The following is a 25,198-nucleotide window of genomic DNA, read 5'->3' on the forward strand; positions in this document are numbered from 1 at the left end:
TATCAAGAAAAAAAATCAAATTCTATGAAAAAAATCACACAAGAGGAAAGAAACGGTGGAGCAACTAATAACTAAAAACATGCAATTAGGTTCCACAATGAAGCGACACTTAAGAGCTACTAGCAAAATGATAAACCAGTATTTATAAGGTTTCAGGAAAAAAGTAAACCTCATATACCATCTAATGGAAAATTCATACTGCTTTGGAATATATGATTGCTTCAATCCCTTTGGAAGGCAATCTGGTAACATACATCTGATCTCATTTCTAAACATTTGTATCCTCTGACTCAAGAACTTTATTCAGGAAGAAACAACGCTGTGTGCAAAGACATTTGCATTAGGATTTTGTTTCACAACAGAGAAATACATAAGAATTGAAGAATGGGTAAATGAATATTAACTGTGAAGTAGTATGAGGCCACTAAAAAAAAAATAAACAAGACAACAGATACATAGAAGCGTGTATAAAAAATAAGAGACTAAAAAAATCCCACATACCCATGCTACATAACTATAATTGTATGAAATTATTCATCAAGACAAAAGCTAACTTTGAGGTCTTAGGCACTCTATATGCTTTATATAATTTATTCCTTATAACAACTTTCTGAGATATAGACTCTTGTCCTAATTTTATTGATGAGAAAACTAAGGCCCACCACTGACTGCGGCCAGCGTGACTCCAGACTTCATGTGCATGGAAATCACATTTAAGAGACGAGTAAGAGATGTAATTGTCTTGGTAAAGTTTTCTTTTTTTTTTTTTTTTTTTTTTTTTTTTTTTTTTTTCTTCAACAACACAATTGGCTTTTATTTTTTTTTTTTTTTTTTTTTTATATGAAGTTTATTGACAAATTGGTTTCCATACAACACCCAGTGCTCATCCCAAAAGGTGCCCTCCTCAATACCCATCACCCACCCGCCCCTCCCTCCCACCCCCCATCAACCCTCAGTGGTAAAGTTTTCAATAAAAAGTCACAAAGTCACTCATGGCACACAAGCCTCAATGAAGTGCTATATACCACTCGTCTACTTCTCAAATGCACCACTTCCAAACCTTGGTAATATTAGGTTTATACAGACGGGCTGCCATTCACTTTCATTTTATAAAAATGGATACTTTACAGTTGTGACAACATGAAAAAAAACACCTAGAATTCGGTTCTGTTTTTGCCCCAAATGTCTTTTTCATGCATAACTGCAGAGCACAGCCAGAAAGGCTTGCTAAATCAATCTTGTGTGTCTGTGGAAATATTTCCTGGAGGCACAGCTCGCTGCCACCACCATTTTGGAACTGGTCCTCACAGCTCTAAGAGCAGAGTATTGAAGGATGAAGATGTCCTCATTCACAGCCGCAAACTCCCTTCTTGTCTTGTGCTGCCAAAGAGTGGGCTTCTGTCTGCTCCCCAAAGGGAAGGTAAGATCTTTCTGTACCCCTTGGGTAGACGCGAAAGAGCCTACAAAGTCCAGACTGGCTGTGAGGCAAAGGTGAACCGTCATCACAGCAGAAAGGAGAGAGACGAGACGGAGGCCAAGGCCTTAGTATTTTAACAGGCAGAAATCCCCAAAACGCAACAACCGTCCCTCACAGACGGGTTCTGGGAACAGTCTAGGCATTCAGATACACCACCATAAAACATGCCCAATGCAGCTTTGGCTTTCTGAGGACACGGCTGGCACCTGCCTCGTCTGCTGAAACATAATGTTCCTTTACAGTTGTGATAAGGATAACACACAAAGGTACCTAAAAATAAAACATAGGGGAAACACAGATCTCTTCTGGTATCCAAGGAAAGTGACTCAAAGACCATCACCATATAAAGTCAATTTACCAATAGTTTTTTATAAGAAAAGCAGAGATGACTGAAGGAAACCAGTGTCAAGGGACATAGACCCCTGAGAAACGAAGGGGTTGGTAGGCTGGCCACAGCCTCCAGGAAACAAGTGGTTCTAAAATAACCAGTTCCCCTTCCCCATTTGTAAGGGCTGGCCCTCCTCCACAAGCGACTTCTTTCTCTAAGGGAAGGATGTTTACTGGTGTTCACAGAGCCGCATCAGGTTTTCTCTAACACAGTCCACAGCCACCACCTGGCCACCCTCTTCACACAGACTGGAGGCCAGGCCCCCGCCCCACCGCCCCCCCGTGGCTGCTACGACTGGATGTTCCAGCACTTGGATATGGTGGCTGGCACAGGGACACCGGGAGGATGAGATGGTAGCCGCCTGTACTCCCCACCTCCAGCTCATCCTTATCCTTAAGGCTCAGGGTGAGCCAGCTAACTCGATTTCTTCAAGCAGGTCCCAAACTCCAAGGAGTAAGTCAGGCCACTGCATCCTGCAGCCCGGTAAGTGTTTCAGATACACTGAAACAAGGACAGGCCACTGCATCCTGCAGCCCGGTGCACATAATGGTATAACTAAACACCATAAACTATCAGACGGGCTCTGCAGCTCGCATCTATAGGGAAGTCACTAGAAAGGAACGCTAACCGATTTGTGCTACTCAGTATGCTGGTCTCGCAAAGAGGAGTAACAATACCACGGGAATGCTATGTGAACAGGCTTGCTGCTCCAGATCTCTGCTCTTTGGGCCACACCTCTGCTATCACAAGCATCTACAAAATTCGATGTCACATACTGATTTAAACACTTACATTTCTACAGTTTATTGAAGCAAACACCCAAGTCCATTCCCAACTGCTTCAAATTAAAACAAATGAGCAAACGATCGGCCATACTAAAGCTTTGACAATTTTCAAGACATTTAGAAAACTGGACTTCTTTTTCCTTTCTAATTCGACACCGTCCTGATGAGACAGAAGGAAAGCATGACAAAAAATGATTTGTTTTGAAATAGGTCCTTCCCTTCCCACTCACAGAGAAGTAGAATCAAGGGCAGGAAAGTTCTCTGTGGACACAGAAGGGGCACCTATTCTCAAATGGGACAAATATTCTCACAGCCACAGAATGTGCCCTCCCCACCCCAATCCCATGGCACCTGGCTCTGCCCCTAGTCAGCATCCCAACCGATCCAACGGTGCCGCCATCTTCTCAAACCCAGCTCGGAGCAACAATACTTAGTCTTCTTTCTCCCTAGTCTGATCATTTCCTTAAATTAAGGAAATAAAAAATGTATCATATAGAAATAAGATACCCCTTGCCCCCAATACTGATAAGAAATGAATTTAAAAAATCAATACTCTTTATTTTTGTGCAAAGTAATATTTTAGAAGAGTGTATGAAGTCATATGGAGAATAACCTTGGCCAGAGACAAAAGAAGATGGGCCAATGGAAAGGGTGATGGGTTCAAGTTCATTTCGGTATTGGAGTCTTCTCTCGCCCACCCTACATCCTGACACAGCAGAGTCCTGGCTCCATGTGAGCACAAGTTAGAAGCCGCTGCTTTCATTCAGGCTGGTATTTTGTGTTGTCACTCACCTGTGCCATTGGCCAAGCCATTGTGGGTTGGGTTCTTGACGGGCTGGCGGTGCCGGTTGCTAGTACCGGGGCTTTGCTCGCCGGTTGCTGTGGTTGTTCTGGCTGAACCACCTGAATGTCTGTGCGTCCTGGAAATTCAAAGTATAAAGCAGACAGACATAAGTCACTGTGAAAAAGACAGCAGTATGTCCCATCTAAGTCACCGCATTCCCTCTCTCACTATTTATTGGAAATAAGACCTTTAATAGCCCCTCTGGTCTTTGACTCAACAGAAGCTGGCTCCAAACAGAGAGACCCAGGTAAGGTTCCTTCTTGGTAATAACCCAGAAGGCAACTTTGGGTAAACTTTTCCACTTGAAGTAAACAAATCCAGAGTGAATTGCCCCCACATCTGAAATAACTGGCAAAATATCCTGTGACCATCACATTATTTTTATTGGGCTCAAATGTAAGAAATAAACAAGAATCACTGGACAGGCTACAGATGACATATTTCTCCCATTAGGCAAAAAGAGCCCAAAACTTATCCAAATCCATTTTCTCTATAGCTAGAAACATACTGCCCTTGGGAAAGGAAGTCAAGAGGCACCAGACAGCCTCAGCCAATGCACAGGTTGACATGTTTTATGTAGAAAAGATGACTCCGTGGTCCATCCCAACAAATGAGGAACAATGCATAAAGGGATCTATATCACAAGGAAAACGGTGGGATCCAGGAGCAGAGAATCTATCTGACAACTTCAGAACAACAGATAGTAGGCAGTATGTATTCTCACGATCCTGCTGTAGCCTGACTTTGTTCACTAGTGAAAATATCTAAGCCTCCCTGCCCTTCAGTCCAGCTGTTTTGTCAAAGGAGACTATTCTACTACTTAGTCATTATCTACTAGTTTTCAGCAGTGAGAGCATTTAAATATTATCCATTGAAGAAAGACCAATCCATCTCATGTGACATGGGGCAGTGAGGTTACTATCAACAATGAAAGGAATAATTACTATACAAGTATATAATATGGGCTGAGCCTGAACATTATGTAACAGATATCCATGATGCACTGTGCACTTCACGTATTTTATCTCATTTAACAGGGCAACCCTGGAAGGAGCTTACTATTATTATGCCCATTTTACAGATAAGAAAAATGACAGAGAAAGTAAGCAATGGAGCAAGACTCAAATCCAGGCAGTCTAAGGTCAAGAGCCCATGCTCTTTGGTTGGAGGCTGGGGGTGGGAAGCCTGGACTTGAACTGAATCCCTCCCAGGCTATTCTTTCACGGGTCACTCGGCCAATAGAAAGCTAAAGAGCTCTAACGGAAAGGTCCCCTGCTGGGCTGGAAGGCTCCATACCTACCACAACACCTCTGCTGGTGAGACCCCCCTCAATCAGCGTGTTGGAACAAGCCTGCAGCACAACAAACCTGTAGGTTCTCGGGGGGGCGGGGGGGAACAGGTGCCCCCACCAACCACCTACTCTAGCACAAGAAACAGACTTTTTCCAATAAGCCAAAATATCAATAGCGATTAAAAAATATGTATTAATAGTGATTATCTTTGTTGTGAACACGAATTCCCTTAGCTTTTCCTTTTATGCTTTTCTAGTTTTCTTCATTGAGTTTGTACACCTTTGAGTAAGGAAAAAAAGTCTTTTCTTGGACCAAAACTAGAAGCAAGGAAGGAAGGAAGGAAGGAAGGATAGAAGGGAGGAAGGAAGGAAAGAAGAAACCTTGCAAACCTTGGAGTTCATACCTAAAGACTGCACGACAGTTAAAAATGGATAGAGAGGGCACAAATGAGCTATGGAAATAAGGATTTAATTTGGACTCTCTTTTTCCATCTTATTTTTCCCTGAGCTAATTTCATAAATCAAAAGCTGTCAACCACACCTCAGTCAAAAAAAATATTTCAAACTCCCACATCACGGGAAGAAATGTTAGTACTGAACATTTTACCACAAGCCCTCATCGAAAGCAGGAGGAGTACAGATTAGTTCCAAAGGGAAAGACGGGTCTTCAGCCACTGGCAAATGTGTGTATATGTGTTTAAGACAGAGAGCTCAAGAGAGATAAAACTGGTTAATAGAAAGTTTATTTCAGCCAAGAATCCCCTTAAAAGGACAAAAAATCCTCTCTGATTTGGTACTCACAGCCCACAGCAGAGGGCTGTATCACTCAAGAGGCAGCAGGCTGTGTGGGCAGCATAGAAAATGCGACCTCAGTCCTGTCACACACACAGGCTCCAAAAAGCCCATGAGCACGTCCAGTCGAGGGCTCCTTGTCCCTCTGCAGAGCAGCTGGGCATGACAGCAGGGTGGGCCCCACTAACTCCCCCTGACTCCTTCCTCCCTTCCCCGAAAGGGCATGCGGTCAGAGTTGAGAGAGAATAGTTTCAGAAATGTTTAACCACTAATGATAGCAGCTTGCCCTGAATGATGGGCTGCAGCAGGGCTGGGATTAGCCTGGAAACCAGGGGCAGCTGGGACCACTTGGCGTGAAGTGCTGCCTCCCTGGCCGCAGCTCACTGCCACCCCCGCCCTCCCCTGCACGCGCGCGCGCGCGCGCGCACACACACACACACACACACACACACACACACACACACACACACCCTTCTCCCCTCCCCTCAACACACACACACAAACCCCCCCACCCTCAACACACACATACACACCCTCCCCTCTCCCTTCAACACACATGTACACACACCCTTCCCCCCCCCAACACACACACACACAAACTCCCACACACACACCCTCAACACACACACACACACACACACACACACACACACACACACACACCCATTGCCCAGATTCTTCTCTTGCCCCAAATCGGGAGTTACTACCTTTTTCACCTTGAATTACCTTTAATAGAAGAGTCTCAAAGAAGAGAAGGTCTCAACATTTAAGGAAAATCTTCCCTTCAGCAGTTTCCTCTCTTGGAGGATTCACTCAGCCCTTACAAGATGGGACTGTGTCGTGATTAAAAGCTGGCCCAAATGTTGAAACCACACACCATAAGCCAAAATAGTATCAGGACAAACGCGGGACGATGGGGTGGAGATGAGCTGGGCTCCACCACAGGCAGCCTGGCTTCAGCTCTGCCTGTGACTTCAACTTTGGCCCGATCCTGCCACCATTTTGAGGGCGGGTGGGCAGCAGGGGTCGGGTGGGGGGTTATGCAGCTCCTGTGGTAGGCAGAAGAAGATGGAACAGCAAAACTCCACAAGTAGTTTCAAGTCACCTAGTTACAGAGACTGAGTTTTCTTCACAGCATGCCCTTCTCAGAATGCTGGCATGTCCTCACCTAAGTTCCTCTCTCAGAAACTGAAGCCTCCCTAAGAAACCCAGTCAGGGCCAGGGCCCTGGAAATCTCTCTCCACACTCCTAGAAACAGATTTGTGGCACATGAGGTCCCCCAGACAGGGCTCTGGGCTGTCCCCTGGCACTCAGGCTTTGCCATTCACAGAGTTGGCCTCGGTCCTCAGCTGCACCCTGAGAGTCACAGCCTTGGTTGCTTTGGGACATCTTGTATCGCTTTTCATGAAGTCCACTGAAAAGCAATCAATTATTATTTTCCTTTTAAGTTTTATTGATTTATTTTGAGAGAGAGAGCACACACAGGCATACACTCAAGCAGGGGAGGGGCAGAGAGAGAGGGAGAGAGAGAACCCCAAGCAGGCTCCGCACCATCAGCATGGAGCCAGACGCAGGGTTTGATCCCACAAACAGCAAGATCATGACCTGAGGTGAAACCAAGAGTAGGACGCTCAACCTACTGAGCCACCCAGGTACCCTTCATCTATTGTTTTCTGAGCACTAAGCCCTATTCTAGGACTAGCAACAAAACAGAAAGGGTGCCTGGAGCTTCTGGATCAGTGAACATGTGGAGATGTGGGTAGAGCGGCGTGCCTGGAAAGCGCACGGAAGCTCAGCACCTTCCCCCACACCCCACCCTATGCATCTCTTCCATCTGGCTGTTGATTCATATCCTGTATCGTACTCTTCAGTAAACCGGTGAGCACTAAGAAACAAAACCAGAAAGAGTCCCTGATCTCAAGGAGCTTACATCTTAGTGGAAATGCGGCGATTTGTAATTTTGCTCAGACACAAACTTGCATCACACCCTACAATGCTGACATGTGAGAGCCACTTGGCCAGTGAGTGAGCCTGGCTGACAACCTGGCACTGTCCTTCCAGTGCAGCTTTGTTGACCATCATCACATGGCAATAGTTGATGTGGAGTACTTATATAAAACTTTGTTTCCTTGGTTAAAAAATAAGGAGGGCAGCGCTAGCATTGGTACCATGAGTGAAAACGAAACGAAGAGTCCAAAAAAGTGATGCCTTACAAGCCAGAACACAAAATTTTTTGCCAAGTTAAAAGTGGAATTCAAATTTGGTAGTGGCTCACAATTTGAGATTATTAAGTCTATCATATCATTCACATGGAAATGGATTTTTAAAAACAGTTAGTGACTTCATCAAAATTCAACATGCCTACCCTTCTAAAAACATTGGCCAGAAAACAAAAAGACAATCCAGAGACTGGGGAAAAATATGTGCAAAATACATATCTGATAAAGGACTTAGATCCACAATATATAAAGAACTCTCAAAACTCAGTAACAACAAACAAATATAAAAAATAATCAAAAGATTTTAACAAACGTTTCACCAGAGATGATCTACAAATGGCAAACAAGCACATGAAAGATGTTCAACATCATTAGTCATTAGGGAAATACGAATTAAAATCAGAATGAGCCACCATTACATGCGTGTCGGAACGGACACTAAACAGACAAAAAACTGCCAGTAAAAAGTGCTGAGGAGGATGGATGCAAGCAAACTGAACCTCTCAAACACTGCTGGAGGGAATGCAACATGGTATAGCCACTTTAGAAAACGGTTTGGCAGTTTCTCATGAAGTTAAATAATGCATTTAGCATACAAACCACAATCCTACTCCTACATATTTACCCAAAAGAAAGGAAAATACAGGCTTCCCCAAAACCTCTAGGCAAATGTTTACAGTGACTTTCTTCCTTATTTCCAAACTTGTAAACAACCCAAAGTCCTTCAACTGGTGAAATCGACAGACTGTGGTACATCCATACAAGGGAATACTACTTAGCAAATAAAAGCAAACGAACTACTAATACACAAAACAACATGGATTTATCTCAAATGCACTACACTAACCAGAAGAAGGAGGACTTTAAAGGCTACAGTTTGTCATTCCATTTTTATAACATTTGGGAAGAAGCAAGGCAAACTATAGGCAAAGAAAACAGATTTGGTGTTTGGCAGTGGCTGGAGGTAGTAGGAAAGGCTGATGACAAAGAGGCACGAAGGAACTTTTCAGGGAGATAAAACTGTGTACGTCTTGAGTATGGTAGTGGTTACCAGATTATATGCTTTTGTCAAAACCCACAGAACTGTATACTGCAAAGGATGAATTTTACCGTGTACAAATTATATCTCAGTAAACCTAACTTAATAATTTTTTTAAAAAATCAATCTGTATATTGCAGCCAATGTAAATAAAAACAGTTCATCACATGAGAAAAAATAAAAGTGAGCAAAAGTTTTAAAACACAGGTAACTATAGTGTGAGGATATGCTCAAAAAAATACAGAAAGCAAGAATCTTGATAAGAATGTACGTCAGGAGACATTCAGGACTCTCCAAACACTCTGCATTAGTAAACGTGAAAATTCTTCAAAGCATAGGGACACATCTCTCCCAAATGTCAAGAAGTCCCGGCTGACTGGATACCAAGCGCTGAGCATAATTTTCTATCTTGGTAAAAGATGCCAAGACACAAAACAGGGGTTCTTTGACCTCCGATTCAGGCCCATCAGTATTTGAGCTCCACACAAGAGAAGTTTCAAGGTATAACAACTAATAGTGAGCTAACCTCCACTTAAAAAGACAAATCAATGGGCGCCTGGGTGGCTGTCAGTTAAGCGTCTAACTTCAGCTCAGGTCATGATCTCAGTCTGTGAGTTCAAGCCCGGGGCCGGGCTCTATGCTGACAGCTCAGAGCCTGAAGCCTGCTTTGGATTCTGTGTCTCCCTCTCTCTCTCTCTGCTCCTCCCCCACTCGTGCTCTCTCTCTCTCTCTCTCTCTCTCTCAAAACTAAACATTAAAAAAATTTTTTTGATAAATAAATAAAATAAATCAAAAAAACAAATCAAAAAACAATGTATAGACATTAAAAGCACCCAATAAACCCTTTTCACATTCCAATCCAAGGAATCGGTATGTGCCTGGATGACCTGACCCAAGATGGTGTCTGTCCTGCCCCTCTTCCAAGGCCTCTTAACTGGGCATTGTCTTTTAATAGCAGCATGGAAACAAAACTGAGTGAGGCTGGGCCAGTTTCCAGTAAGACAACCAGCAAAAAAACAGGCTCTTAAAATAGAAGCACAGGAAAAAAAAAAAAAAAACAGGGGAATTGGTGATGGGAAAAGAAACTGTTTCCACCATGGAGAGAGGCATCGACAAGCAAACCTGCTCCGACCTACCCCCTCCTCAATTCTTCCTCCCTGTTCAAATGTGGATTCGAGGGGGGGTGGGGGGAGGGCGGCCACAGGGAAGGGGATAAGAAGGGGAGGTTAAAAGGGAAAGGCGCAATTAAGAGTTAAAATGGGACCCTTCCAGTCATTCCAAGGGTAATTTACGGCTCTGTTCCACACCCTACCTCTAGGCTGCCAGCCTCTGAAATGACAGGAAAGGTAAAAATAAAACTGCTGCCAAGTCCATTCTACGTCCCTCCCGGAAAGACAAATGATTTACTTCTGCCCAGCCTGGAGTACAGAGCAGTCTCCCCAAAGTGGCAGCTCTAGGAGACTAAAAGATGCATCTTGCAAGAGAACGTAGGATACGTTTTGATTCATCTAACCGAATTCCAGATTGCAGGTTGGGAACACTAGAAGAGAATGCTCAAACACCCTCCCACACTTGAAAGAGAGCTAAAGCTCACGGGAAGTAGTCACTCCCCATTCCGCCCCACTCGGTGCTGCAGCGGGTGACTGATGTGTCCCACAGCCTGAGACGGCACAAGGATGTAGGACGCTCAGGCAGCCAGCGCTGTGGGCCGCCGGCCCCCATGGACACGCAGTTGGAATCTGCATGGGGGCACCCTGAAAGGGATGTGGAGCCCCGGCTTGTGCAGGTAAGCCAGAAGAGCGTCTCCACCTTCTGTCTACTGAAATCGTTTGAGTGTCCCCTGTGCTACAGCCTCAGACCAAAAAGGACTACGTAGGACCCTGAGGTACCAGGGTCAACGACACACTCGGGTGTTATTTCTAAGTGTTCTGACACAGCATATCACAAAGGCAGAAATCCAGCAGGAGTGAGGTAAGCTCCAAAAAGAGTATGTTCCTTGGACATTCCTCAACACAATGCGCCAAATTGCTCCTGAGGAAAATTCAGAGGCTCTGCTGATCTGTTCAGCTGGCACACTCTTCTCTAGAAGCCCGATCCAAATCTTGGTCTAAACGTCCCTCATCTCCCAGGCTAGAGTAAATTCTCTTGCATTCTCTCACAAGGCATTCTAATTTTCCCTTTATGGCTCTTGTATTTGTGATTGTATATTCGTTTATTTGTTCAATGTCTATCTCCAGTAAGGTCCATGAGGTCAGGAACCATGTCTCTTTTGTGTACCTTTGTATAACCAGCACCCAGCATGTGCCTGGCCTTACAAGAAGGCGCATAAAAATATTTGCTGAATGAATAAAAGAAGCAGGCATTCAAGTTCAAAAGCACTCTTGGGCCTGTAATCTCTAGTACCACCAAAGTTCTTTGCAATCCACTCACCACCTCCTCATCTCCCGCCATCCCTTTAGAGAATGGAATCCATGCCAGGGGATGGAATCCAAAGTCTAGCAGATAATTGAGAAGTATCAGAGCTACTGCCTCCCAGAAAGACTAACTCTAAGCATCATGTAAAAACGTTTTCTAATATCAGCGTCTAAAAACAAAAATGATTTCACCAGACCCGTTTTATGCCCACATACATATACTAAAATTGTGAGACAATCTTCAAATCCAACCAGATTCTACGTGGGTTTTTATGTGTCCCAGCTGTAATTTTCAAGCACACACCAACAGGTAAAGACTAGGCAAGTGAGTAACATGACAGTTAAGAGAAATACCTTCTGTGGTAGGCAGAATTTCTTTTTTTTTCTTTTTTTAATGTTTATTTATTTTTTTTTTTTCAACGTTTATTTATTTTTGGGACAGAGAGAGACAGAGCATGAACGGGGGAGGAGCAGAGAGAGAGGGAGACACAGAATCGGAAACAGGCTCCAGGCTCTGGGCCATCAGCCCAGAGCCTGACGCGGGGCTCGAACTCCCGGACCGTGAGATCGTGACCTGGCTGAAGTCGGACGCTTAACCGACTGCGCCACCCAGGCGCCCCAATGTTTATTTATTTTTGAGACAGAGAGAGACAGAGAATGAACAGGGGAGGGGCAGAGAGAGAGGGAGACACAGAATCTGAAACAGGCTCCAGGCTCCGAGCGGTCAGCACAGAGCCTGACGCGGGGCTCGAACTCACGGACCGTGAGATCGTGACCTGAGCCGAAGTCGGACGCTTAACCGACCAAGCCACCCAGGCGCCCCTATGGTAGGCAGAATTTCTAAAACGACCCCGCCTCCAAAAGATACCCCACCCTAATGCCTAAAACCAGTGAATGCAACAAAATTTCACACCCTTGATAATATTATATGGCAGCTGACCTTAATAAAGGGAGATCACACAAGCAGGCCTGATCTCCTAAAAGCAGCATGTTTTCTCTGGCAGGTGTGAGAAGTGGGGAGCAAAAAAGAACATCAGAGCAATTCAAAGTTCAAGGGGGATTTGACACACCCTTGCTGGCGTGAACATGGGAGTGGGGAACACGCAGGCGGCCTTACAGACCTGAGAGAGGCCCCAGTTTAATAGCCAGTAAGGAAACAAGGACCTGAGTCCTACACCCACAAGTAACTGAAGTCTATCGACAACCTGAAAGAATTTTGAAGCAAATACTTCTTAGACTTTCCTGATAAGAATGCAGCCAGGCCAGGGAGCCTAGTGGCTCAGTAAGTTGAGTGTCTGACTCTTGATCTTGGCTCAGGTCACAATCTCACGTTTTGTGGGTTCCAGCCCCACATCAGCACTCTCTCTCTCTCTCTCTCTCTCTCTCAAAAATAAACATTAAAAGGGGTGCCTGGGTGGCGCAGTCGGTTAAGCGTCCGACTTCAGCCAGGTCACGATCTCACAGTCCGTGAGTTCGAGCCCCGCGTCAGGCTCTGGGTTGATGGCTCAGAGCCTGGAGCCTGTTTCCGATTCTGTGTCTCCCTCTCTCTCTGCCCCTCCCCCGTTCATGCTCTGTCTCTCTCTGTCCCAAAAATAAATAAACGTTGAAAAAAATAAATAAATAAAATAAACATTAAAAAAATATCTTTGAAAACAAAAGAATGCAGGGGCACCTGGGTGGCTCAGTTGGTTAAGTGCCCAACCTCAGCCCAGGTCATGATCTTGCGGTCCATGGGTTTGAGCCCTGCATCGGGCTCTGTGCTGACAGCTCAGAGCTGGAGCCTGCTTCAGATTCTGTGTCTTCTCCCTCTCTGCCCCTTTCCCACTCGTGCTCTATCTCAAAAATAAATAATAAACATTAAAAAAAAAAGTTTAAAAAAATAAAAAAAGAACACAGCCTGGCCAACACCTTGATTTTGACCCTGTGGGACCCTGAGGAGACAATCCAGCCAGCCAGCCTGTGCTGTTACAGAAGGATGAGCTAAAAAATGTTACTGTTTTAAGCCCTAAGTTTGTGGTGATTTATTATACAGCAATAGAAAATCAATACATCTCCCAAACAAATAAATGTCAATTTCCACAGAAGACGATACTAATTTTTAAAGATATGGCTAGGTAATAGCCTTGGCCCAAATTCTTGCTGACCACCCTGTTTCACTCTGATTTCAGAAGGCCTTATGCAAGTATGGCTTAGCTCTACGCAATCAGGGCTCATCTCCTAGGAACAGCATTTCTGTGATGCAGCGTCCTTTATGAGATACACGTTCTTAAGATTCAACAATTGCTTGTAAATTTGAACAAACGATATATAAGTGAATTGTTACTATTCTTAGTGAGTAAGTAACATTCTCTTCTGGTAGAATCCAGGTACAGGGACTTTATACATTCTTTTTCCCCAAAAGGACATAATTATGTGTCAAACTATGTCTGCTTCCAGTGCAAACCGCAGAAGTTGCAAGGATTTGGAAAGAATAGTCCATGCGAAGGGTTCAATACAGAACTATCAGTCATGAAGAAAAAACAGAGGACACAGAAGAGACTGAGAGAGCAGTGGCAACCCACCATGCTCTTGGCGGTTAGGCTAAGCCTTAGAAAGCACAAGGCAGTCCTGATAAAAAGTCTCCCCTATACCCTGGGCCCCTGAGATCATCACTTCTCAGGAGTTGTGGCACCAAGGAATGTAAACTAGTAGCAAGACCCACCCCGAAGTTTCGGCAAATAAGGAGCAAGAACACAAGACTCTTTCAGTTCAACAAATATTTATTGAGCTGCCGCTACGTGCAGCAAGGCGCTATTCTAGGCTCCGCTAGGGACAGGCAGAGGGATAACGCACACGTGCCTTTAGCATGGCATTTGGTTGAGGGTCTGGCACCACTCCCCCTGCACCCTCTGCCCCTCCAAGAAGAAATAAATGGAGAAGTAACTCCTCAGTAGTCTGCAATTCATTCTTTCCTAAGTGTAAAGCAAAACCGAATGATGTGATTTAAAATAAAACTTTTTTAAACCGTTTTTAAAGGTAAAATTAAAAAAAATTAAATTGAAAAAAAAAAGGAACAACAAACCAACCTGGTCTTACTTCCCCCGTCTCCTTCACAAAATAACAATTATTTGTACTACATCCTACTCAATGTTTTCACTAATCTTTTTTTTTTTTTAATTTGTGTCATTTTAGGGGTGCCTGGGTAGTTTGGTCAGTTAAACGTCTGATTTCAGCTCAGGTCATAATCTCACAGTTTTTAACTTCGAGCCCCGTGTCGGGCTCTGTGCTGACAGCTCAGAGCCTAGAACCTGCTTTAGATTCTGTGTCTCCCTCTCTGCTGCTCCCCTACTCATGTGTGCACTCGCACGCTTTCTCTGTGTGTGTCTCTCTCTCTCAAAAATAAATAAACATTCAAAAACCATAGTCATTTTGTCATTAGAACTTAAACCTTCAAAGGCCATCTATCTATACAATAGACTCAACACAGAGACATGCTAAAAAGTAAAGCCAAACAAAATCTTCACAGAGGGAGCAAGTCCTTGGTCTCTCCACACCCTTCACACTGCTGGATATAGACTTTCACACTCCATTATCAAATAATGAGCAAACCAAAGATGACTTCCACTCATCAAGACAAAGAAAAGCACACCTAAGGCAGGTTTAACGTGGCAAGTCAGTCTAGGGATAGGAAATAAAGAAGGCAGGACACACAGAAATGAAAAGGCGAGAGGATGATGAAAACAACTCCAAGGACATCACGAATCAAAGAAATGTATATGGCCTGGGACACTTTAAAGGTAGATGCTATCATCCTGGTGTTTTAAAAATTCACCTGAATGCCATCGCAAATAATGCTACCTAACATACAAGGACCAAAAAGGTTGAAACTAAATGGGCAGGGAGGGGCACCTGAGTGGCTCAGTCAGTTAAGAATCTGACTTTCCACTGATGTCATGATCTGACAGTTCTCGAGTTTGAGTCCCGCATGGGATGAGCACCAGCCCACCCCCCTCCTTGGGGTGAGCCCTGTTTTCTCTCCCTCTCCCTCTTCCTCTCCTTCTCCCTCTCCTTCCCTCCCTCTCTCTCTCTCTCCCTTCTCCTTCTCCCTCTCTCTACACCCCCCCTTATTCACTTGGGTCTTACTCCTCCTCAAAAACAAATAAATAAATAAATGGGCAGGGAAAAATACATGCCAAGCAAATATGAAACAAAAAGGAAGCTGGGACAGCTATGCTAATGTCAAACCAAACAGATTTTTAAAAATAATTTTTACAAATCGGGTGTAGTTTACACAGAGTAAAATTCACCCTTTTTAAGGGTACTGTCTAATGAGTTGTAACAAATGTATACAATCGTGTTACCACCACCATAATCAAGACACAGGACATTTCCATTCTCGGTGCCCTTTTGCAGTTAATCCCTCCCATCATTTCCTAGAAACTGCTGATTAGATGTCTATCCCTGTAATTTTGCCTTTTCCAGAATGCTATAGGCTACAATGCAGACTTTTGTGTCTGGCTTCTTGCACTCCACCTGATGCTTTTGAGTATCATGTACGTTGTTGTAGATTGTTCCTTTTCACTGTGCAGACCAAATAAATTTTAAGAGAAAAAGTACTAAAAAAACAGAGGATCATGAGATCAGGACAAAGTTCAATTTGCCATAAGTCATATTTCAAATTCATAGTATGAGCCAATAAAATGACCTTAAAATGGATAAAACAGAAGTTCATAGACACGATCTGGCCCCATCTAGTGCTGCCCCCCTCTCCTATTTTCCCACTACTCCCTCCACACCAGCCAAACCAGCCTCCCCACCACTCTTCCAGCTCCACGGGGCTCTGCAGAAGCCATTCCTCTGCCCCAATAGTCTTCCTCTCACATATCCTCACGGCCAGCCCTCATCTTCTTCAAATCTTTGCAGAAAGGTCACCTTCTTAACGATGACTCACTTGACTGCCCCATTTACTACTGCATCCCGCTGTTCTATAATACAGTCGTATATATGCATGTATATGTGTAATATATATACATATATATATGTATATTTCCATGGATCAGATTTATTTTTTAATCAATAAAAATCAAAAAACAAAAAACAAAAAAGAGGATCACTCTAATATTCTCCATTATTATAGAAGCCAAGGCACAGAATGTTTCCAGAAAGAACTAGTCCACGAGGTAAACCTGCAGAAAGGTCAGGTGAGCCTCTGTGGCTGTAATTTTGGGGGAAAGATAGAAGCAGATGCAAGAACGAAGTGAACTAACACATAAAGGGAAACAAAGATGGGAGACCCAAAGAATATTGAGACCAATATCTTCACTATATTTTTAATAAGTTTTTTTTTTTTTAAGTCTATTTATTCATCCTGAGAGAGAGAGAAACAGAGCACAGGAGCAGGACAGGGGCAGAGAGAGAGGGAGGATTGAGAATCCCAAGCAAGCTCTGTGCTGTCAGTGCAGAGCCAGATGCAGGGCTCGAACTCAAACTGTGAGATCATGACCCAAGCCAAAGTCAAGAGCCGGACGCTTAACCAACGGAGCCACCCAGGTGCCCCTATATTTTTAATAAGTTAAGGGTACATGATAACTTCAGGAACACTGTGACACATGAAGCGTAATGCTATATAAACTCTGTATTTCAGTTCGGTAAATATTTTTATCTAACACAAAACTTAAATATAGAATCGTTTCAATGTTTGAAATGCATCATTCTATCAAGGCTACGGAGTATGCCATTGTAAAGACACGCACTAAACTAAATCCCAGGGGCGCCTGGATGGGTCAGTCAGTTAAGCAGCCAACTTAGGCTCAGGTCATGATCTTGTGGTTTGTGAGTTCAAGCCTTGCATCAGGCTCTGTGCTGACAGCTCAGAGCCTGGAGCCCGCTTCAGATTCTGTGTCTCCTCCTCTCTCTGCCCATCCCATGCTCATGCTCTGTCTCTCTCTCTCAATAATAAACGTTAAAAAAAAAAAAAAAACTATGGGGCGCCTGGGTGGCGCAGTCGGTTAAGCGTCCGACTTCAGCCAGGTCACGATCTCGCAGTACGTGAGTTCGAGCCCCGCGTCAGGCTCTGGGCTGATGGCTCAGAGCCTGGAGCCTGTTTCCGATGCTGTGTCTCCCTCTCTCTCTGCCCCTCCCCCATTCATGCTCTGTCTCTCTCTGTCCCACAAATAAATAAATGTTGAAAAAAAAAATTAAAAAAAAAAAAAAAACTAAACCCCAAATCTCCACTTCCATAGAGCTTGGCAATTTCAAAAGGAGTCACTGAGTGCCCACAGAATCCTAAAGGAAAAGTCTAACCTCATCATGCCACACTATGCCACCAAATGGCTTAAGCCCCCCTCTCCCTGCCATCCCCATCTGTCCAAAGCATCTGCCATCAGTTCTGTTCTGCTTCTTAATCACCACATACCCAAGCTGCCTAAGCTCCCAGGACTAAAAAGTCATTTCTCCAAAACCCATACTCTCTTTATTTGCTTCTCTGTATATCCTGTCCCTTTCAATCACAATTTTCTAGAACTAAGAAATCCCAGAATCCAGATACAGATAAAATTAAAGTAGAAATACCACTGCTGTGCCCTCATTGTGGTGACCCTTATACTGGCCCCATAGTCCAACATCAGAAATACACTTTGTTTTGCTCTGTATCTCTTCAAGTTTGGTTTTCATTCCTGCCCCTAAGGATACACTTTCAGAGTGTGACTGCCCCAGGGCCACACGGTACTACCTTTTCACAGACGCTAACACCAATCTCAACCATTATGGGGGATGCCATTTTAAAGTGACAGCTTCATAAGCTCCTCCCCTCCTGCATTTCTTATTTCCTTGAATAACATCACAATCTAAGCAGTGAGTCCTCTCTATTCCTGTTCATCCTTCACCCCGTCTCATTAGTCAGTCACCCAGTCCTGCTCAGTGATTACACCTCCTAGGTATTTCTAGGTATTTCTCTTGACTTCTCTCCATTCTGCCCACTGCCCAAGGCCAGTCATCAATTCCTTACTCACCAGTTCCCTACAACAGTCCTCCTCTTGGTCCCTGGTTCTAATTTCAACCTCCACTGTGGCAGACATCCCCAATCTCCTCTATTCTACAAGTATCCCTGCTTCTGCCTACTTGCTCAGGGGCCAGAAGACCCTTAAATTCCCTTGCAGCTAAGTTCTGGAAGCAATGCAGATTATACGAATGAGAAGTTCTTGCAGATTTGGAAAGCAGAAAGAAAGCAGAGGCCATTCCTCTTGTGGTCCTGATGACTGGCAGGGGCTCTGGCAGCCCCCATTCTTTATACCCTGGCCACCAGCTTCCTGTGTGTGAGGCAGCTGTAGGGGCAGCAACAGTTTCCCAACATGTGGATTGCAGATGCAGGGCTGTGACCTTAAAACCAAGGATGGGGAAGGTCATGCTTCTGTTCTTCCAGCCCATACAAAGACTTCTGTAAACACTTAATTCCACACATTTAATCCCTTTCTGCTCAAGATACCTCGAGTGGCTTCTATTTGAGTGACTTCTATTTCCTGCAATGAACCTTAACTGATACAATTTCAAATGTATCCATTTGATATTTTCCTGAATAATGTATTACAGAAATAGCACATCATGCCCTTTCTCAAAATTCAGTGGTTCACTATCTCCAAAGAATTTAAAAATCTAAAGTTTTGGGGCACCTGGGTGGTTCAGTCGGTTAAGCGTCCAATTCTAGCTCAGGTCATGTTTCATGGTTTGTGAGTTCCAGCCCCCCCCCCCCCCCCCCCCCCCCCCCCCCGGTCGGGCTCTGTGCTGACCACTTGGAGCTTGGAGCCTACTTTGGATTCCATGTCTCCCTCTCTCTCTGCCCCTCCCCCACTCATACTCTGTCTGTCTGTCTCTCTCTCTCTCTGAAAAATTAAAAAACGTTAAAAAATTATTTAAAGAAAAAAGTCCTCAATAAAGCATAAAGGCCCTTTATGAATTGGGTCTCACCTTTTTACCATCTCCTATAGCAGGGATCAGCAAACTGCCTATACAAGGCCAAACAGCAAATATTTTATGCTTTGCAGACCGTCTAATCTCTGTCACAACTACTTAACTCTGCCACTGGAGCATAAAAGTGGCCATAGACAATATGTAAATGAACGAGTATAGCTGTATTCAAATAAAACATTACTTACTAAATAAATAAATAAAATATTATTTACAAAAACAGGTTATCAAGACCATAAAGATAAGCCACAGACTAAAAGAAAATGTTTGCCAAGGACATATCTGATAAGGAACTGATACCCAAAATATACAAACAACTCTTAAAACTCAACCATCAGAAACCGCTCAGGGGCGTCTGGGTGGCTCTGTTGGTTAAGCGTCTGACTCGATTTTCACTCAGGTCATGATCTCACGATTGTGAGACAGCCCCACATTAAGCTCTGTGTTGGACATTGGGTCTGCTTGGGTTTCTCTCTATATATCTCCCTCTGACCCTCTCCTCCACTCTTGTTCACTCTCTCTCTCCCTCTCAAAATAAATAAATAAATAAATAAATATTTTAAAAAAAGAAAAGAAACCACCCGACTAAAAAATAGGCCAAGGAACTGAAAAGACACTTCACCAAACAACAACAACATAGGTGACAAATAAAGCTATGAAAACATGCTCCACGTCATCTATCATCAGGAAAATGCAAATTAAAACAGCAATGAGATACTACTTCAAAGTTATTAGAATGGCCAAAATCTAGAACACTGATAACACCAAATGTTGGTGAGGATACAGAACAAGAGGAACTATCATTCACTGTTGGTGGGAACATAAAATAGTACAGCTACTATGGAAGACAACCTGGTAGTTTTTTACAAAACTAAACATACTTTGGGATGCCTGGGTGGCTCAGTCGGTTAAGCATCCAACTCTTGATTACAGCTCAAGTCAATGATGTCATGGTTTCTGACTTCGAGCCACGCATCGGGCTCAGTGCTGACAGAGCAGAGCCTGCTTGGGATTCTCTCTCTACCCCTCCCCAGCTCACGTGCATTCTCTTTCTCTCTTCTCTCTCTCTTTCTCTCAAAGTAAATAAACTTAAAAAAAAAAACAAAAAAAAATTACACATACTTTTACCATATGTTCCAGCAATCACTCTCCTTGGCATTTACCTCAAAGAGCTGAAAGTATGTCTACAAAAAAACCTGCACACGGATGTTTCTAGCAGCCTTACACATGACTGTCAAAACTTGGACAGAATTGGGGCGCCTGGGTGGCGCAGTCGGTTAAGCGTCCGACTTCAGCCAGGTCACAATCTCGCGGTCCGTGAGTTCGAGCCCCGCGTCAGGCTCTGGTCTGATGGCTCGGAGCCTGGAGCCTGTTTCCGATTCTGTGTCTCCCTCTCTCTCTCTGCCCCTCCCCCATTCATGCTCTGTCTCTCTCTGTCCCAAAAATAAAATAAACGTTAAAAAAAAAAAAAAATTTTTAAAAACTTGGACAGAATCAAGCCTGTCCTTCAGTTGGTGAATGGATGAATAAACTGTGTACATCCAATGGAATACTATTCAGCACTAAAAAGAAATGCACTATCAAGTCATAAAATAACATGGAGGAAACCTAAATGCATTACTACTAAGTGAAAGAAGCCGATCTGAGCTACATACTTGATGATTCCAATGATATGACATTCTAGAAAAGGCAGAGAGTCTTTTGGAAACTATAAAAGAATCACTGGTTGCAGGAGTTGAGGGGGAGGGAAAGATGAACAGGTAGAGGACAGAGGATTTTTAGGGCAGTAGAACTATTCTGTATGACAGTATAATGGTGGATAAGCGTCCCTATAAATTCATCAAAACCCAGAGAATGTACAACAACGAGGGTGAAATGTAATGCAAACCATGGATTTGGGGGATGAGGATGTGTCAGTGTAGGTTCATCGACTGTTTAACAAATGTGCTGCACTAAGGGCACCCAGGTGGCTCAGTCGGTTAAGTGTCTGACTTCGGCTCAGGTAATGATCTCTGTACTGACAGCTCAGAGCCTGGAGCCTGGAGCCTGCTTCAGATTCTGTGTCTCCCGCTCTTTCTACCCCTTCCCTGCTCGCACTCTCTCTCTCGCTCTCAAAAATAAATTTTTTTTTTAATGTGTTGTGCTAGTTCGGGATGTTAAGAGTAGGGGAGACGTGTATGTGGGGGCTGAGGGCATATGGGAAATCGAAATCTCTGTACCTTCTGCTCAATTTTGCAGTGAACCTAACACCGCTCTTTAAAAAAAAGAAAAATAGGGGCGCCTGGGTGCCTCAGTTCCTTAAGCGTCTGGCTTTGGCTCAGGTCACGGTCTTGCGGTTCATGAGTTTGAGCCCCACATCGAGCTCTATACTGACAGCTCGAGCCTGGAGCCTGCTTTGGATTCTGTGTCTCCCCCTCTCTCTGCCCCTCCCGAACCGCACTGTGTGTGTGTCTCTCAAAAATAAACATTAAAAAAAAAAGTAAAAAAACAAAAACAAAAAAACAGGTGGCATCCTGGATCTGCCCTGTGAACCATAGTTTGCTATAGCTATCAGCCCAAATATCTTACATATGGACATTACCAACTAGCTAACATTTCCTCGGATATGCTAAGTTCTCTTTATTCCGCCTTGTCTCCGCCCTGCTGCACTCTCTTCCTGGAATGACTTCCCTTACCCTGATGTCGCTGGTCTGCAAGCTCCTTTCAAAGTACAGCTCCAACGTGGGAGGTGTCCCCTAAATCCCCCAGGTGGATTTGGGTACACCGTCCACTATCCTCCTCTTGCATGTGAACTCACCACCATGGTGGGGTCCATCGCCCTATCCTAATTATCACCTATGTGTCTGTCTCCTGCTAGATGCCACAGTCCTTGATGACAGGGACCACGGCTTTCTATCTTTGTATCACCACAACATAGCTCAGAGCCTGGCATTCCTGTGTGTGGAACAAATACTGCCTTTAATTGCAGATAGCGGCCTTACTTTCTCTTAGCTCACGAAAAGTTCCCAACCAGCTTTCTGGCACACACCACACCTCTCTAGGCTCACAGAAAAGAAATGCCCAATAACTACCTATAAAATGAAGAGATAAGTATATAGTACTGTATAGTGCATAATTTTAATTGGTATAAAATTAATAAATTAATGTATAAATGAATGTAATTAATCTCCATGACTACTTTTCAATGCCTTGCTTTGACTATGCAGTAAGACTACTGTCCACAGTCTCAATCCTATTCCATCTAAACCAACTACTCAGAAGAGAGTCCCTTGTAAGCAGGGACTGTGTCTTAGTTATCACTGAAGGAATAAATGAATTACACTAATTTCTCTTTTTTTTTTAATGTTTATTTATTTATTTTGAGAGAGAGAGTGGGAGCAGGGGAGGAACAGAGAGAGGGAGAGACAGAGAGAACCCCAAGCAGGCTCCATGCTGTGAGAGCAGAGCCCGACGCAGGGCTCAATCTCATAAACTGTGAGATCATGACCTGAGCCAAAATCAAGAATTGGACTCTCAACCAACTGAACCACCCAGGTGCCCCACACTTAACTTCTCTGCTTAATCCTTTTGCTTCCTCAGCAATCCTGAGGATTGGAAGTAAAAGCTGTTGGGCGGGAGGCTTGAATGAAAATTGTAAAGGTGTTCAGTTGAGCTTCATGCCGACAAGGTGACATCTCTAAAGAACCGTGGTTTCAAATCAAGTAGCCTTTAGTCATCTCAACTGAAGGGGAGGTTAACAGTGGCCAGTGATAATTGAGAGAATGGCCCAGTGCCCAAAGACTCAACTCTCATCCTGTCCGTCCCTCTGTCCCCATTAGCTTTGCTTCCCAAACCCCCCTGGTCCTCCCAGGACTCCCAGCAGCGTTCCCAGCAGATGCACGCCTGCTTGAGTTTATTTTTCTTTCCTTTCTGGGCTAGGCTGTCTGCAGACACAGCTGATGAGCTATTTAGAGCTCACCAGAGACCTTGGGGCTTTGTAAGTCTCTGAGACTACAGCTCTTTTAAATCTTCAGAGGTCATTAATGCCAAGGCACGGGAATCCATAAACTTGATATATTTTTATCAAAGCAGGATAAAAAGAGAAAGAGGAAAGGAGGGAGGATTAAAATTCTATCACAAGAGGTTCTGAAACTTTTGCACGTAAGAGAATCACAGGGGAGCATGTTAAAATGCAGGTTCTGACCGACGCTGGCCAACACTCACAGCTGATGATGGACATAAGCAAATTCAAGGCTTCTATCCCTTCACGCCAAACACACATATGCATATACATTCGTGCATGATCACACATGCTCTTATACAAAACAGACATGTACACACGGAATGAAGGAAAATTAATTGCCGAAGCCCCCATACAGCTCCTTCAACAAGATCTCTTTTGGTCTTCAGACCTATTAATGAAAAAGTTCAGTGCATTCTTCCCTTTTGGTCTCCCCATTTCCCTACATAACTGTGGCAAATCTAGAGGGGCTCCTGGCTAGGTACCCAAGTCGGAGGAAATCTCAGGCTGTGCTTAGAGGAGCGGCATTGCTCACACACCACCCTGCGGGTCATCCGGGAGCTGGCTGCACCTCAACTCCCTGACTTCATATAACCGAGGCATGGGGAAAAACTCACAGGTGACGACGCATCAGCCAAGTACGGAGGGACTCAAACATCCTGACTGTCTACTCTCCAGTCTCGAATCTCACGCCCATTTCTAACCGAACAGTGACTCTGACGACAGCTGCCACTACCGGTGCGGACCCCCTTCTTTCCCTGCATGTATGCCCCGCTGCTGGCTTCTGTGGCTCACCGTTCGCCCCTTCCATAGTTCCCAAGACACTGCACGGGACCGTCGGACAACAGACGACAGTCTCTCTGCAGATGCCCCCTCCACTCTGTCCTCGGTCTTTCCCTCTCCACATACGGACCTCTCTCTCTGAACTTCCCGTGATGCTCATGGTTTGTTTCCCACACAACCCGTACGTATATCACAAAGACTGTGACCTCGCCGTGGAAAGTAGAAGCCGTGTCGCGTGCAATGTGTGCACAGCACCAGGCACATCTCACATCTTCAAAACCTGAACTGACTTAGGCATGGCTCCCAAAGCCAGCCCTCATTCCAGCAAAATAAAATAAACGCTGGGGGATTATGAAAGGGTGTGGTAGGCCCTCCCTGTGCCAGCCAGCACACACTCTCCCAGGGGGCTCCTTTGCACACCAGGCGCTCGCCACTGTCGGACTGGAATGAGGAACACTGGCTGAGGATGCAGCGCAGCATGGCACGCTGACAGAATCCGGGGTAAGCCACGTAATCGCCCCCACTCCAGTCAAACGCCGAGGAGTATTAGACCAGCCCTCTCAGCCCACCAAGATTAGTGCCGTTCTGACACGTTACCTGGCAGTGGCCAGCCTTCATCTGGAACCCACTCCCCCAACTCCCAAACTCAGCTCTCAAGCCTGGGAGAGAGTTGGAACAGGACAGGAGCATAACCTCTGAGGCCAATGTGGATCACTGATTTAGAATCATTGGCCACTGTTACAAAGCCAGACTGCACGGAAGAAGTAAGTGGTCATTACTGAGCCTGGAGAAATCCTAAATTCTGAAATCTGTCTGCCTCAACAGCAAACCACAGTGTCTCCAACCTAATACCATCGCTGGTCAGTTTTCTCAGGGTGACAGAGGCTGCTTTTTACTTTTTTATTGTGAAATATGCCAGGTAAACAAAGGAATATATTAAATATATGTTTGGTTCTAAGAAGAAAAGGAAGATGAACACTTGAGTACCCACCCCCCACATTCACGGTGCCATGAAGTTTCCAAGTTTCCTTACTTTACCCATCTCCGCCCCTACAACGATAACCATTCTACTGAATTCAGGGCTAATTATTCCTTTTCATTTTTTTATTGCTTTACTCCCCATGGAGGTATCCATTAAAAAATATATGTGGTTTAGTTTGACATTTTTTAACTTTATATAAATTACATCATACTATATTTTGCCCCCCAGTGGCCTGCTCCTCTT

General features: G+C 44.4%; 1 protein-coding gene and 1 long non-coding RNA gene across 2 annotated transcripts in view; both read right to left on the reverse strand.

Moving 5' to 3' along the window:
• WWP2 (WW domain containing E3 ubiquitin protein ligase 2) overlaps positions 1-25,198 on the reverse strand; it is a 150,142-nt gene that overhangs the window by 55,623 nt on the left and 69,321 nt on the right. The window contains exon 7 of the mRNA XM_030299840.2: positions 3,443-3,570. Within this exon, the coding sequence (XP_030155700.1) occupies positions 3,443-3,570 (128 nt within the window). The remainder of the gene's footprint in view (positions 1-3,442; positions 3,571-25,198) is intronic.
• Positions 20,008-24,114, reverse strand: LOC115503548. Its single transcript, XR_003965408.1, has 3 exons — positions 24,104-24,114; positions 20,338-20,341; positions 20,008-20,210 (listed from the first exon to the last, which is right to left on the reverse strand). It is a non-coding gene; the product is annotated as an uncharacterized LOC115503548 (long non-coding RNA).

This window comes from Lynx canadensis, chromosome E2 (genome assembly GCF_007474595.2).
Source record: "Lynx canadensis isolate LIC74 chromosome E2, mLynCan4.pri.v2, whole genome shotgun sequence".
Lineage (NCBI taxonomy): Eukaryota > Metazoa > Chordata > Mammalia > Carnivora > Felidae > Lynx > Lynx canadensis.